Source organism: Zootoca vivipara, chromosome 8 (genome assembly GCF_965207765.1).
Source record: "Zootoca vivipara chromosome 8, rZooViv2.hap1.1, whole genome shotgun sequence".
NCBI lineage: Eukaryota > Metazoa > Chordata > Lepidosauria > Squamata > Lacertidae > Zootoca > Zootoca vivipara.
Window position 1 is genome coordinate 29,411,166 of NC_142591.1, and position 15,749 is coordinate 29,426,914.

A 15,749-nucleotide genomic window follows, 5' to 3' on the forward strand; every position below is an offset into this window, starting at 1 on the left:
TGGCAGAGATCTAATATGATGATACTCTGTTGCCGCAGAGTAGAAATGCCCTGAGAACCTTTCCTCTCTTTCTCTCTCTCTCCATTGATCATCACCTGCAGTGGACTTCTTACAATGGTTTAATCCTATTCCCCCCATCAAAGATTTCTAGTCCCAGCAAGCTCCTGACTGCTAGGGAACAAAGATTGGTATGTGGTTCTCGCAAAGGTCAATCATTAACCTGCCCCGACAACAGTTTTTAGTCAGATCAAGGCAATGAAGGAAAACTAAGGGGAAAGCACTTTCGCTTAGGAATGAATTGTTTCAAATGCCTCTTGTACATTCAGTGCCATTCCCCTTTCAGCTCAGCACTTTTGAGTTCCTGCGTGCATTCATTTCTCGTCAGGCATAATAGCATGATTTGCTCTCCCAGAGATCTGACCTTAAGTTTATTCCAGACACAACACTATAGACCGTTCCATTAATTATGAATGCACTTGTGTGTATATAAAGGCACCAATAGGCCAGTCTGGTAATTTTACCTTGTTCTGCTGGCTTACCTTAATAAATAAATTAGGGACAGATCTTTGTGAAATGCCTTTAGGAGGAGGAAAGGGGGAGAAGGAAAAAAAACCCGAGTCTTTAAAGCCTCAATATTCAAAGATAAGAGGATTTGTAACATCAAACACTTTTCTTCATTCTCTCTCTGGTTTGCATTATATATGACCTGGTATATTTTTATATATGTGTGCATGGGTGTGAGAAAGAGAGACAAAGCATTGGATATACAGTGGGCTATCAATAAGACATTTATTTCCATGAGTTATTGATAACCTCGTAGCTCATAAGTGACAAGGTAAAGTAGACCCACGAGCAAAGTATGAAAGGCCATCAATAACAATTGGAAATAAATGATGTCTCGAGAGCTTAACCATTGTGTGCTGTGTTTCTATAGCGTCAGGTTAAGTTTCAGTTGGTGCTGATGTTGTAGCAACCTGAGGCTTTAGCTGAAGCAAACGTCTTTTCTGTCAGTGCAAGGTGGGGTGGGGGTTGGGAATCTTAGGGACCATATTCGTTACCATGCTGGGAGACAGGTGAAACTGTAGATTATAAGGATGAAAGGAGAGATGACTTCTCTTTGTAAAACATTAAACATGAAAGGGAGTGCGGCCAATGCAGCTGGATGGCCATCCTTGTGAAAGAAGACACCTAGGTCATGATCCTTAAAAGATGCAGGTTGACATAGGGCCTGTTCCTTTGACATCATTCCTGCCAGGTAGACATATCTCATGGGCTTCCAGACCCTCCAAGTGTAGGGTTGCCATATTTCAAAAAGTTAAAAACTAGGAAACCCCAAAAGTTCTTGAAGTGTTTTTTTTTTTTAACAGGAACACAAATTTTCAATTGACTTCAAGGACAAAGCGGGAATTTCAGAGCGTCCCTGTTTTCCAGGGACAGTCCTGGATTTACAGAAGCCATCCCAGTTTCTGATTTGATCCCAGAAAGTCCCACTTTTCTTTAGGATGTCCCTCTTTTAATTGAAGAATTGTTGGAGGGTATGGAGTTATTGCGACCCCCTGAGCCAAGGAGGGAAGTAACTATATAACCTTTAGAAGACATCTGAAGGCAGCCCTGTATAGGGAAGCTGTTTAATGTTTTGTTCTGGTTGTTTTTATGTTGGAAGCTGCCCAGAATGGCTGAGGCAACCCAGTCAGATGGATGGGGTACAAGTAATAAAAAATATAATAACAATTATTAATACAGTAATTATTATAATAATAAGGAAAGCTTAGCAGCCATGTAAATCCTCTTATAGATAGGAAACAAGCACAAAAGCAGGAGACAGAAGAAAAGTTGACCATTCAAGTTAAAAGAGATATACAAGGGAGGGTGTTTTTTAAAAAACCTGCAAGGAATCAGACATGCTATTTAACTCCAGAATGGTGGAGATATTGCGTGACTGAATACCCCATCACATCAAAAGTTCCTTAGATAAAAGGAGAAAAATAGTATGTATTGATGCTAAAATCTTTGTCAAGTCCATGGGGATGAGGGGTTTTTTTATGTGCAGGAGCACGGCTGGTCAAATAAACTTTGCTGCTTAAGGCAAAACAGCAAATGACATCCTTTACCTCAAAACCAAGGTGCATAAAACCAAAGGGGGGACCAATGTATATAGATGTTGTTGTTTAGTCGTTTAGTCGTGTCCGACTCTTCGTGATACCTAAGAGAAAATCCTCACAAGGTCTTCCTTTTGGGTTAACAAATTGCTACCCTTCCATAACACACAAAATCAATCACCTGAAGCAGCAGTCTTGCTCTGTCTAATGATAGGGTCAGCCCTTCAGATATGATGGGAAGGGCAAAAACCTGATAGTAGAACATCTGAGGCATCTCCAAGCTGTGGGAGATTGCAGTCAAACATATCTGCACAACTGCTAGTTAGCGAATGAAGGGGTTAGAGACCATAGAGTTGTATTGCTAGGTAGACCGAGTTAGTTCTCACCCCTTTCTCTGGAGAGGAAGTTAAGCTTATTTCCTCTTCCTTTTCTTTCTCTCTTTCTGCTCCCAAACTTACATCTGTTTTTGGAACCGTATTATGTACTTTGTACCAAAGAGTATTTTGCCTGTGTTTCTCCTTGAAGCTGCTCTGAACAGCGCATGTTCCAGACCTTTCAATCTGTAAGTAAATCATATTAAACTTACTTAGCAGTGTGTGGTCTGTTCCATTGCAAGAAGAGTAGAAATAGCTCAGCTGCTGTGTGCAGCTGAATAGGATAGAAAGGTTTAGCAACCTATATTCCTAACGCTATACTGATGCTTAACTTTTGTGAGTTTAATCTCTGCTACTGAGACTCTCTCCCCGCAGGAGAGTGTGGAAAGCCCCACGTTTTGATTCCGGATACCCAGCCATTTTCTTTTGTTGTTCATCCACACACGGGGGTCCACAGGGATTCATATATTCAATTCCCCACACAAGCAAGGGTGAGGAAAGCAACTGTCTGAAACCATGGAGAACCACTGCCAGCCAGGATAGACTCAGTTTAAGGCAGCTTCCTATGTCCCTATCTCACATCTGCATTCTCAAGAGCTGTCATTCCCAGGAGGGCTATATCATAGGATTCTTCTAATATATGGCTTAGCTCTTAAGCATAAAGGAAAGGAAATGGATGTAAAGATTAAAAGTATGACCATGTATGCTGATTTCACATTTCAAGGTAGTTAAAAAACACTGAAGTGCTGCAGAGAAATCTTTCTATACTGGGTAGTTGCAGAAAAGCAATATATATTCAATGAACTAAATTGTCTGTAGTTACTCAGAAAGAGATCTTGGAGTCACAGCACAAAGGTCACTTAGCGTACTGCCATAGTTTAAAAGACAACGTGAAATATCAAGAATTAATATAAAATGAATTTAAAAGAAAATGTGTTTAAATGGCATTACAGCATAATGTATCTACAGTAAATTTAGATACACAGATTGTGTTGCAGGAACTGGGGTGGGGTGAATAGGCAAGCAATCCTCCCCAATCTACCTCTTATACCAGCATTACCCAGTCTGATTTTTCGGACTACAAATCCCATCAGTTTCAACCAACATGGCTATAGTCGGGATTGATGAGAGTTATAGTCCAAGAGTTATAGTCCACAGCACTACAGTGGAATACTATTTCCTTAAACATTCATGTATGGGAGATGTAACACCAGTTTCTCCCCCATATAACTGCCCCAACAACTTCATCCTCAATGTGAGCTTTATAGCTGTGTAAGAACATGAGCAATAGTCTCACATGTTGTTATCTACATCACAGTGGTTCTCCAAATATTGAACTTTTTTTGGGAGGGGATGTGCCATCAGTGGATTAAAATACAAAAAGGGCAATTAAAATGATGAGAGATAGGAGATGTTTAAATGGTCAGGGCATTTATAAACTCATTACCTAAAGGGGGGAAATAATTAAAGAAGAATTAGTTCCACTCTTTCAAAATCAAGGCGCAGGCTCTCAAAATACAAGGACCAGTGGTGAACAGCAAGTTTAATTAGGAAAAATAAAAAGGAAAGACTTCATTACAGAGCATTTTGAAAACTTACAAATGCCACGTTTTGAGAGGGGCTCTTGGTTAAGTACATTTTTTAAAGGATTAGATAACACTCATTATATATGTAAGATGTAGGCAGTGCTATTTTTCTAGAAATAGAGGTGCTGGAACTCACCTGAAGTATTCTGTTCAGTGCACCTGTGAACCCCGCAGTCATGTCTCTGGAAATGGCTCAGATGCTCTGCTCTTGTATAAAACTGTAGCTGTTCCTTGACAAGATATGAGGTCCCAAGGAGACATGGACCTAGTTGCAGTGTCAATGAAAAAATTGTCTAGAGTAGTGCTTCCCAATTAGGGGTCCCCAATTAGGGACCCCTAGGTGTCCACTGCCTCATCCCTTGCCTCCCCCCAACTAAATGTCATTTTTGCATGGAAATATCACAAATATTATGGTCTGTTTTTTAGCATACTTAAAATCCTTTGCTTATTAGGGGCTACCCCACATTTTGTTCGAAACATTGCTTTGCAGAGGTAACTACCATAGTTATCAAAAATTTCAAAAGTAGGGCATCCGTGGCTTCGCTTTTGAAAAATAGGGAGTAATTACCAGTAGCTAATTGGGAACCACTGGTCTAGAGTGAATCATACACCACAGATTCATAGATAGAAAAATTCAGCTTGTCATACGTCCAGGAGAAACTTTATCAGTTGGAATTCACTAATTAAAGAGAGGTGCCTGTTCACAATGATAGCTTAACATTCTTCTTCTCAACCTCCCTTCAAAATAATTTTTTTTAAAAAATAAAAAAATAGATTCTGATTATGAACTCTTCTAGCGGAACTGTGGCTGCAAAATGCATATGGTAAATGGAAGTTAGTACTGTCTGCACAGATGGCTTGATACTTATTTGTATATTGCTAGAACCAGAAACATAAATATTATTTGCTGCAAAATAAAAAAATTCCTTCAGTAGCACCTTAAAGACCAACTAAGTTTTTATTTTGGTATGAGCTTTCGTGTGCATGCACACTTCTTCATTATTTGCTGCATTTGTTTCCCAGCCTTCCTCCAAGAAATTCAGAATAAAGCATTTTAACCACACATACCCCCCAGAATGTCAGGGTTGGAAAACAGGATCCTGCTCATGGTCACACAATTTTTTTGGGGGGGGGGGTATTTAAGATTCATAGTGAAGATTTCTTGCAATCATGCCTGCTTATTAGCAACTGCACAGTAGCGGTTTTCTTTCATTCGTCTTCTGTGTGGTTTGTACACTATATTTATTTGAGAGTGAAACTGCTGAAAGGGAGAAGGGGGGGAATATGAGCTCACAAAAGATGAAGATGTTAAAAGATGCATAGATTGCACTTCGTATAATAAAATGTCCAGAGGAGGGCAACCAAAATGGTCAAAGGCCTGGAAACGATGCCTTATGAGGAACGGCTTAGGGAGCTGGGCATGTTTAGCCTGGCGAAGAGAAGGTTAAGGGGTGATATGATAGCCATGTTCAAATATATTAAAGGATGTCATATACAGGAGGGAGAAAGGTGGTTTTCTGCTGCTCCAGAGAAGCGGACATGGAGCAATGGATTCAAACTACAATAAGATTCCACCCAAACATTAGGAAGAACTTCCTGACAGTAAGAGCTGTTCGATAGTGGAATTTGCTGCCAAGGAATGTGGTGGAGTCTTCTTCTTTGGAGGACTTTAAGCAGAGGCTTGACAGCCATCTGTCAGGAATGCTTTGATGGTGTTTCCTGCTTGGCAGGGGGTTGGACTGGATGGCCCTTGTGGTCTCTTCCAACTCTATGATTCTATGAAATGATAACGCTATGCTATTATCTGACAGATTTGAAAAATCTGGGGATAGTGATGCGAGCATAAACAAGATAGTCTGTTGCCACTGGAGCAGAGGCGGTTTTAGAACAGCACGGGTGGTTTGGAAGCTGCACTGCAGGAGGCGCTACAGCAATGCTGTAAAACAGTGCGTGAGAGGTGGGAGCGAATTTTAGTGTTGCACGGGGCACCGTTGAAATTTGAGAGCCCAAAGTCCGCAACTGGCTGGAGCATTTTATTCAAGGATACAAGTCAGCCCTGGAACAAAATGTTGCAGTGTGAAGTTCTTCTGTTCAGTTTTTGCCAGCTAGTGATGCTGTGCTTAAGGATATTCCATCCCATTCCACCTCGCACAGTTTTCTGCCCCACACCCCAATACTTATATCTATGCCTGCTATCGTTTACCTGAACCAGTTATACATACACACACAATGCAAACACTGCTGGTGCAAAATTTGGTATTTCAATATGTTCATTTTTCATTTTAATAGCCCAACAAGCCTGAAACTCACCCCCCAAAAAACAGATTCTGGAAACAGAATTACCAGGTCTGAAGGCGTATGAGGCCAGCCCCCTTGCAGAAACTAATCTGGTCTGGGTCTTGTTGGTTTCTGGATGAGAAGAGATTGCCAAGGACCCTCATGTATGTTGCCTTAAGTTGCATGATGGAGGAAAGGGGGGATACAGATGTACGTAATAATAATAATAATAATAATAATAATAATAATAATAATAATAATAATGGTAATAATAATACTGGTAATAATAATAATAATAATAATAATACTTATCTACCTCTTGTGTTTTTCTTTTTGCCAAGGCATTTAACTCCATTCACACTTTAAATGCGGACCATCCTCCTCAGTCCCCTTCCTCTGCAAAGAGGAAAAGGTGCTGAAAGCCTAAATATCAGCAGGAAATGATAGTGACAAGGTTTCAGATCACTCTCTGCCTGACCAGTTGAGAAAACCAGTTCCAGTGTGAAGCCTGCCATATGCATTGGGCTGGTGACATGTTGAGACAGCCCCATGGCCGTCATGACAGCCATGAAGTCCTGAGACAAGACAGAGCCAGTTGTCCCAGCATGGATGCTGAAGTCCCTCTGAACCAGCAGTCTGGGAGTCTTCAAAACTGCCTATGTGACCCAACTCTGTCAGCTGAGGCAAGCAGATTGTTGGGCAGCAAGCTGGGTGGTAAACCAGCAGAATCCCTCATCTGTCCCAATTGCCCAATGCCAGGAACACTTGATGTTATCTGGAAAACTGACTTCGATTCCAGCCATTGTTTCTTAGACTCTCACTTAATTCATTAGCAAAGGAGGGGGAAAGCCAATAACACAGGAAATCTCGGAAGCCAGTGCACTCAAAACAAACCATTCAACTTAAACATATGCATACAAATTATTCTAACCTGCATGGTGTATTTTGAACACAGAATTCTAGACTATCTGACTGTGGGGGCACTATATAATTGAGAAGAGTCAGTCAGTTCACATAAGCTCAGACTCCTTTCTCCTGCAAGCTTGCTGATGAAGACTCAAGAATGGTTCAGGAATGTTTATCTGCTCATCTGTTCAGACTAGATTGGCGCCAGAAGAATGGGATCCATACTGGGATTTCCCACCAGTTTCCTAAAATGAAATCAGATTAGCTCTAAGAACCAAATCTGTACAACCAAAACAATTAACTACAGTAGTGTATCTAGTTTCACACAGATTTTAATTAAGATGGAACAGTGAGATTTCACGGCACCTACTAAATCTAGAGATCCCGTTAAGTTTGGTGGGAGGGGGAAACAGCCTTCACATCAGGATTCTGTGCAAGAGAAAAATTATCACTGCAAGAAAATTCATGAGAATCTTACCTAGTTCTAGAAGTGGCAAATATCCAGAAATAAATGATGCTTCCAGTGAGGTGTCAGTGAGTAAAAACTATACTCTAATATCCACCTCTCACATGGTGATTCAAGGGCGTACCCACCATGCGGCAAGTTAGGGCAGCTGCCCTACTCTAGAAGCAGGGCTGGTGGGCAGAGGCGGAGCACAGCCCGGCGGAGCGCGAGTTCGCCATTCCCGCCGCACCGCGCCGCACCCTCCCTCCAGCTCCCCGTCGCGCCCTCTGGCAAGGCCAAGCGCGGCGGGGAACCAGAGAGCGCGGCGCGGCGGGCAGGAACGCTGAACTCGCGCTCCGCTGGGCTGGGCTCCGCCTCCGCCCACCAGCCCTGCTGCTAGGGAGGGGCACAGCCCGGCGGAGCGCGAGTTCGCTGTTCCCGCCCACTTTGTGGCCCCTCCCCTTCCGTGCCTTGGCCCCTCCCCTTGCCCCCCCCTAGTTTTGATCCTGGGTACGCCCATGTGGTGATTTGCTCAGTTCCAGTTCTATTTTCTTTAGGCATGTTCTTCTGAAGTTGAGACTTATTTCCAAGTAGAGTTCTGGATGGACAAGTGTATTTTGGATCAGAATGGTAAACTGATCAGCACCCAGATCCTAAATGTGTTTCCTTGGAGTACAAGCAGGCAGCCTTATCCAATGTATGTTGACTTTGGAGGCAGTTCCGCTGAGTTTAATGGACAAACTCTTTGAGTAAGTGATTGTAGCCATAATCCCAGTGACAAAAAAATCTAAAAGTATTGCGGTTTAACTGGTTTCTGACTATCTATTTTTCACTTACATTCCACATGCAGACGCAACTGGGGCTTTTTGGTGTGTGTAAAAATAACAATTGTTCCTCTAAACGTTTTAAAAACTTGCTTAAGGAATAACTGCTGTCAAATATATTTTAAAATGTCATGTAAGAGAAGTAAAAGATACTTTTTGTGTTGTATAGAAATGTGTTTGTTTGCATGTGGTTGTGTGTTCCATGGTCTCTGCGCACTCAGGACTTTAGAATTGTGTGTCCCAATTCATATTCCAGCATTCTGGCTGTTCCAGAATCAAGAAGTATAATAAAATGGACATATACAATCACAGTTTAAAATAAAATTGTATTCTCGCTGCATTTCTTTCACAGCCAGCCTGTGAACAAGGACCATGTATCTTTGAACCCACCGGCTGCAGAGTGGCTCATTGGACATCAGAATCAGTGGAAGTAGATTCAGTACATTTATTCATGCAGTACACTAATCCTATAGAACTGTATGATTTTATGACTACAAAATCATTGCATGGTGGTTCAGAAATATAGGACAGTGGTTTTTTCCTAAGAGGTAACATTTTAGCACATTATTCAGTGGTTTAATGGTTTTAATTTGGAATAGTTTAAGAAGGCTTCGTAGAAGGTTGGTGCAAGGCATTATGGAATTAAAAGGCTGCAGTCCAGTCCAAGCGAGGTATGTGCATGTTAATTTTAATGTCCTGTCTCGAAGAACAGAAATCCGGGCACTTCCAGCATCATATTTAAAACATGGTACATTGAACTAATACGTGATCTGGGGCACTAATGAGGCAAATTAAGTTACAGGTATGAATTTTACATTAAATGGATTAATATTATATGGCATGGAGGAATTTTAAATACCCTATCGCCATGAATTTTTAATAGTTATGTGCTCTAATTTAATGTTGCAAGGCAATTGCTTTTCTTAAGAGAAGCCCTCCTCCAGCCCCCCCTCCTCCACACACTTCTCCGCATTCAAGTTTGGATCTGATTATTATCTGCTAAATACCCTGGGTGTCAAGAAATATGACGGGTGGGGGTGGGTGAAAGAATCCTAGAGATATGAAAATGCTCTGAATGGAACTGGAAGCTGCTGTCTTCTTCAGGGACTAGCTGGTGAAGTGATAATTAAGCAGCCCGAAGAATAAATGTTGCGCGGAGGGAGGGGGGGGGCGAGAGATAACAATCGGCCATTGCTTCTTCTCGGCCTCGGGGCGAGATCACGAGTAGAGCAGCGCCTGTCACTATGCAAGGCTGTGGCAAAGGCTCCGCGAGCCGCTGGGGAAAGCGAGATCCCGGCAGGCGAGGAGCGAGAGCGAATTCCATTCGCATTCCCGCAGTTCTTCGGAAGGAACTTCTTCTCCCCTCCCTCCCTCCTTCCCTCTCTCTCTCTCTCTCTCTCTCTCTCTCTCTCAATCTCTCCTCCCTCGGGTTCAACAGCCTCCCTTTTCGCCGAGACCCTACACAGCGTTTGACAGAATGGAGCCGCTCGCCATTGGCTGGCGCGGCGTTCCGTAGAGAAAACTGCCGCTGCCGATTGGCTAAAGCGCGGCGCTCAATACTCGTGCCTCACTTCTTCTATTTTTTACATACACATCGCCCCTCCCTTACTCTTCTGTGTCTCTCCCACCCCCTCGCTCTTTTCTCTCTCTCGCTCTTTTCTCTCCTTTTCCTTGGGCACAGGCAGCGCGCGCCCCGCCCAGCCTTTACCCCGCGCTAGATATATATACGGCGGCGTTGCAAACTGGGCTGAGCAGAGCCGGGTTGGGACTGGAGACGGAGTGGCGGCAGAAGGGAAGGAGGGGAAGTAAGCAGCCCGCTAGATATACAGTCTAGATATATATTGCTTGGGTAGGTGGCGGCTGGAATTTATTCATTTTTATTTTTGCACGGTTCTTCATTTTCTCCCGCTGCTTCCTGTTTTTCTCCCTCCCCCTCGTCGCGCACCCCGTTTGCAAAACCCGGACTCTCCGTTGTTTTGATTTGCCCAGCGCTGCATCGCCTCTTGTCTCGCTTGCACTGCGGGTGGGAACTGCTTGGCTCGGGCGCCCGAGGGCTCTGCCCGCCCGCCTGCGTTTCTTTTGCACCATGAAAGCGGTGAGTCCCGTGCGACACCCCAGCAGGAAGGCGCTGGCGGGTTGCTGTTGCGGAGGAGGAGGTGGTGGAGGCGGCGGCGGCGAAGGCGACGGAGGTGGCGGCGACCTGGCTCTGCGTTGCCTGGCCGAGCACGGCTGCTACAAGGGGAGCCCGTCTCCGGGCGAGGAGCCGGCGGCGCTGTGCCTCCAGTGCGATATGAATGACTGTTACAGCCGCCTCCGGAAGCTGGTGCCCACCATCCCGCCCAACAAGCGGGTCAGCAAAGTGGAGATCTTGCAGCATGTCATCGACTACATCCTCGACCTGCAGCTGGCCCTCGAGACGCACCCGGCGCTGCTCCGGCAACAGCAGCAGCCCCCGCTGCCGCCGCCCCCGCTGCACCCGGCCAGCTACCAGGCAGGGCCTCCCAGGACCCCGCTCACGGCGCTCAACAGCGACCCGGTAAGAGCCGCGGCGGCCGCGGGCGGAGAAGCTGGGCGCTGCTCGCAGCTCTGACGGGCCGGGGAGGGGAGAGAGAGGCGCGCCGGGTTGGGCAGCGGCAGGAGCGCACACGCGCCGCTCAACTCCGCCGGGGCGCTCGGAGGCGGGATACCGTTCGCCCCCAGAGCGGGAGGAATGAATGGATGGATGGATAAACGGGTGGCTGTGGCCCTCTGTCCTGCTTATGGAGCGAGAAGCTGCCCCTCTCTCCCCCCCCTCCCGTAGCGAAAAAAACCAGAGCAGGTCATTGGGGGGAAAGTTGAGCCCCGAGGTCGCGATCCACCGACCCTCGAAACCTCGGGAGTGCTTTCATGTGAAGGGTCCGTTTCGGGGCCGCGTTAAGCGATTGGGTGCAAGATCGGGTCCCGACACTGCGATCCACAAGACAATGAAGTCGGGGTGTGGGGATCTTGGAGGGGCCCCCATCCTCAAAGCTTTCCCCTTCCCTCCTTTGGTGATGTCTGATTTAGGTAGTGTGTGCGCCTGCCGGACAGGGACAATTGTTCTTCCTGTATTTTGTACAGCATCTAGCATACGGTGGCAGCCAACTGCCTGCAGAATGCTAGCATCGGATCGGGTGCCGACCTCTGCAGGAGGGAAGCTCCTTAAATCCCGACAATATGGGTTAATTGGCTTGTGGGTTGCAAATTGCACGTGAAATTGGGTTGCCTGTGTCTTTGTGCAAGTGCCAATATAGACACATAACTGCACACTCTTAACAGAGTGCAATTTGCAATTTGCACATGTATACCTATGTGTACACATACAGACTGTATTGTCATTCGGTAGCTATACATATGCACTACATAGCCTTTCTGTTACAGCTGGTGTGCAGCAAAGTGGATCTAGCCTTTGCATGTTTCCAGGCACAGAATTCACTTGGCGTGCCACTTGTATATGCCCCATATGCAACCTACTTCTATTTCTTGGAATGGGTTTTATTTCCCCATCTCGTGGGAGGTCTTCTTATGGAGCCAGTGTTGATACAAATGCATATCGGCACACATCTGCCTCACAGTGCTGAGCTGGGTCCCACAGAACGGGCTGGACACAGCTTTGGAAGAGAACTGAGATACCTACTGCATCTACTAGTTGTGGTGTTTATGACTAGAGGTGGCTTGGGGTTAGTGCGTTTAGGACTAGACCATTAAAAATACAAGCACTCCAGATGGGTAGGAATATTAATTGTTTCAATGAATAACCCTAGGCTATGTGAGACTAGACTACCATCATCTTTCCCTATGATCTACCACCCCCTGCAGTGAAGATCTACTCAAAGAATCGTGCTCCAGTTGTTCAGTTAGCAAACTCACACCTCTTGTTGAATCTCTGGGTTTTGCGATGGGTGATGCCCTTCCTTGGGTTGCACAGGGGAAGCACATGACCCTCGGCTGCAATTGGGCTCCCTGTGGGTCTGCAAAGCAAGAGGCTGACGTTTGGCAGCATGCAACCTGTCACTAGTTGCTAGCCAAGGAGGGGATCTATAGAGAGCTTGCAGTTTCCTCTGCCCCTTTGTGAGGTTGTCCTGCTTCCCTTTATTGTGGGGATTCTCAGTCTTCTAGAGAGCCACGCGAGGAAGGTTGCCGATTGCTAAGCTTGTTGTTTGTGCTAACTCCTGTTCTCTCGTTACTGTGCAGGCTGGGGCTGTTAATAAGCCAGGGGACAGTATTCTGTGCCGCTGAACTGCACTTGCAAGGTGAGTATCCTTTCTTAAGATTTGGTGTGTCAGTAGAGCTGGGGTCATGCGTGTTGGTTTCCATCTAAGGCTGAAACACTAGGTACACTTACCTGGAACCAAGTCTAGTGGAATTCCCTAGGCCTTCAAAGTAAATATAGTTAGGATCAGGTTGTAATTCTTGCTCAGCAATTAGGCATTCCAGTCTTAGGCGCACTTACTGGAAACTGAGTACAACTGGAATCGTAGGAGAGGAGTACCTGTTAGTTGTATTTACACTTTGTATGCTAGGCTCCAATTCACCAGCTAATTCAGGCAGATTTAAGATTTAAACCAATGTAAGCCAGTCAGTTCAATTGTTCAGTTGTTCTGGCTTAATGATTTTGTGACTCAGGTTCAAACGTACACTTATTTTCTGTTTAATTCTACACGTTTAACCTTACAGGGGCAGTTCAATGTGTATACACTTATTTATTTACTATACATATATATATAGGATTGTGGCAGGTTAAGTAAAATAAACCTTTTCAATAAATTCCAGAGAGTGTACATTAGATAAAACAGCGGGGAGAAACAATGCACTTTTTCATATTCCTTTAAGGAAAAAGAGTGTTGCATTTTTGTCGTAAATCTTCAGGCTTTTAACTGGTTCACACATCAGGCCGTCTTCTTGGCATGTTCCTTAGGAGTTCTGTCCCTTCCCCTAAAAGCAATGAATAATACATTTATGGAAATGTTGGTTGTCTTAAAGGAATTCTTTGACAGTCAGGCTGTGATCTGCACACCCACTTGCTGGGAAGCAAGTCCCATTTAACACCATGCGACTTGCTGCCAAGTAAACATGCCTAGGACGGGGCGCAGTGTTTTCTTGCCCCTCTGCCCGATCTGCAGCAACAAGAGATGAGAGGAACGACTAGGAGGAGGAAAACTCCTTTCTTTCTCTCTTCCACTCTCCTCTGGAGAGCCTTCTAGCTTGGACCTGCAGCTGTGTGTTCCTCTGCTTGGCCTAGCCTGGGAGCTGCGGTTGTTGTTTGACCTGGTTTGTTTTGGGTTGTTGATCAAGCATGTCTTCTGTTTTGTTGGTGGCGCCAGTCAGTCTGGAGCAGAATGGTTCACACCCCCACTCTATTCATTCCTCTTCCACAGGTGTGCAGCAGGCAGATCCTGAGCCAGAGAAGCAGAAAGAAAGACACATTAGAGAGGGAGGGGAAAAAAGAAAGAAAGAAATGTCAGCCACTGGGCAGAAGGAAAAATAATAATAAATCAACTACTCCAGAATTCTTTCCATACTTCCTTTAGAAAAAAAGAGAAAGAGAGAGAAAAAAATTTCACAACTTTGCATGTTCATAGCATTCTACACACATGTCTCTTAACTCTTTTGTTTTAGATCAGATGTGAATTGTACACTTGTCTGGGAGGGAGGGGATTTAAATCTTCAGCATACGTAAGTGTGGCCCTTCTGTTGATAGAAGATCAAGGGCAAATCAGAGTTTAGAAGTATAACTTTAATGCGCTGAGCAGCTGAAAACTGAAGCTTTACTAATCTACCAGAGGCGTTGTAGATAACCTTTGTTTTGACATCTATTGTTTAAAATAGATGATTTTATTGTTTCCTCAGGGACTTTCTTCTCCCTGCTGGAGTGTTACATATTGTATAGATTAAAAAAAAATGAGTGACATTTCATACTATGTATATAGAGAGAGGTTCTATAAGTGTGAGAAAAGTATATGCTTTAATAGACCTACTGTAATTATAAAATATTTTTAATTAAATATTTTTTTGTAAATATTATAAAGCTGTGTATGTTTTTTTTTAAAATCTGTGGGAAGATTTCTTTAGGAAAACTGTTTCTGGCTTAAGTGCAGAACTGCTGATGATGAAAATATGTTGGATGTCAAGGGGGGTGTCTCTGTTCCCTTCCTCCTCCCCCCCCTTTAGATTCAGAAAACCACAGCTGTAGGTAGAGTTGGTCCTGCATGAATGCATGAGATGTCTAACCACAAATAAACTTGTTGAGTCCATACAGATGTGTTTTTCTTTAATTTGAATTTAAAAAGATGTTTGTATCATACGGTTTCGAAGCTACATTTTTGTCTGTTAGGCACGGGGGGGGTATATTTACAGTATATGCGAAACAGCGTTGAGATGTAAGGATTTTGTTTGTTACGAACTGAGATGACTACTTTTTTTCAATATGGGTACAGTGCTGAGGAATAATAATGAGCATTTATAAAATTCTTTTGTTGCCTGAACAGAAATGGGAATCACAAAACACGGAACACTTTTTTTAACACCAAGAGGGATTCTACCCCAGAATTTCAGCCCTGTGGCATATTGCTTTGGAAAAACAGTGAAAAACGTTTTCTGCTTATAACCAAAGGGCAAACTATCAACAAATGTACAGTTGCTGTTTCTTTCGTCCAAAGACTATTGATACTGAAACTTGGGGGGGGGGTATAGGGGTGGGACAACAGGGGACATTTCAGTCTGATTACTGGTGTAAATCAATTTCAAAGAACTTAGACCAAAAAATCAAAATCAAATGACTGTATCAAGATTATTTTTCTAATATACAGCAGCATTCATTTCATTACAGCTCTGTTACATCTGAAAATCCTGTTTAGTCTCTTGTTATGTGTAACTTCTACATGTAAACATTAAACTAGATTGACGTGCCCTTGTGCTGTGCTTGGTTTCTTTCTTCCGTACTTGCAGAACTCCCTATTACCTGCTCCACTTTCCTTAAAACGTGGTGCTTAATGGTTAATCTTATAGCAACAGTTTGTATAGTCCAAGTTCCACCTTCTGTCCAGCCTCTGAGAAAGGTACACATTTTGTGGGATCATCCGTATTCCACACACCAGGGAGATAGGATTTTCACAGAGTGGGTGAATTAAGTAGGATTTAATTGGGTGCTTTGTAAATAGTTAGCCAACTGTGTCGCGTGGTCTGCTTGATTTATTTATTTTTAAAAAAGTGGGCGGATT

General features: G+C 44.1%; 1 protein-coding gene and 1 long non-coding RNA gene across 3 annotated transcripts; one reads left to right on the top strand and one right to left on the bottom strand.

Annotated features, from left to right (window-relative positions):
- Nucleotides 1-4,017: 4,017 nt before the first annotated feature.
- Nucleotides 4,018-7,050, bottom strand: LOC148684790 (uncharacterized). Its single transcript, XR_015951697.1, has 3 exons — nt 6,653-7,050; nt 6,403-6,509; nt 4,018-4,324 (listed from the first exon to the last, which is right to left on the bottom strand). It is a non-coding gene; the product is annotated as an uncharacterized LOC148684790 (long non-coding RNA).
- A 3,210-nt stretch (nt 7,051-10,260) lies between these two features.
- ID4 (inhibitor of DNA binding 4) lies at nt 10,261-15,438 on the top strand. Of its 2 annotated transcripts, none has more exons than XM_035126070.3 (3): nt 10,261-11,047; nt 12,724-12,782; nt 13,908-15,438. In XM_035126070.3, exons 1-2 carry the CDS (start codon nt 10,598-10,600, stop codon nt 12,766-12,768), a joined length of 495 nt encoding a protein of 164 aa, XP_034981961.1. In that variant the 5' UTR covers nt 10,261-10,597; the 3' UTR covers nt 12,769-12,782; nt 13,908-15,438. The 2 variants fall into 2 exon arrangements, with proteins under 2 accessions (XP_034981961.1, XP_088531378.1); XM_088675252.1 differs by having other exon boundaries at nt 15,018-15,438.
- The last annotated feature ends 311 nt before the right edge of the window (nt 15,439-15,749 follow it).

Excerpts from the sequence above, each read along its gene's own strand:
- ID4 (XM_035126070.3), top strand. The coding sequence starts at position 10,598 with ATGAAAGCGGTGAGTCCCGTGCGACACCCCAGCAGGAAGGCGCTGGCG. Across the intron at positions 11,048-12,723 it reads CGGCGCTCAACAGCGACCCG|GCTGGGGCTGTTAATAAGCC; the intron begins GTAAGAGCCGCG and ends GTTACTGTGCAG.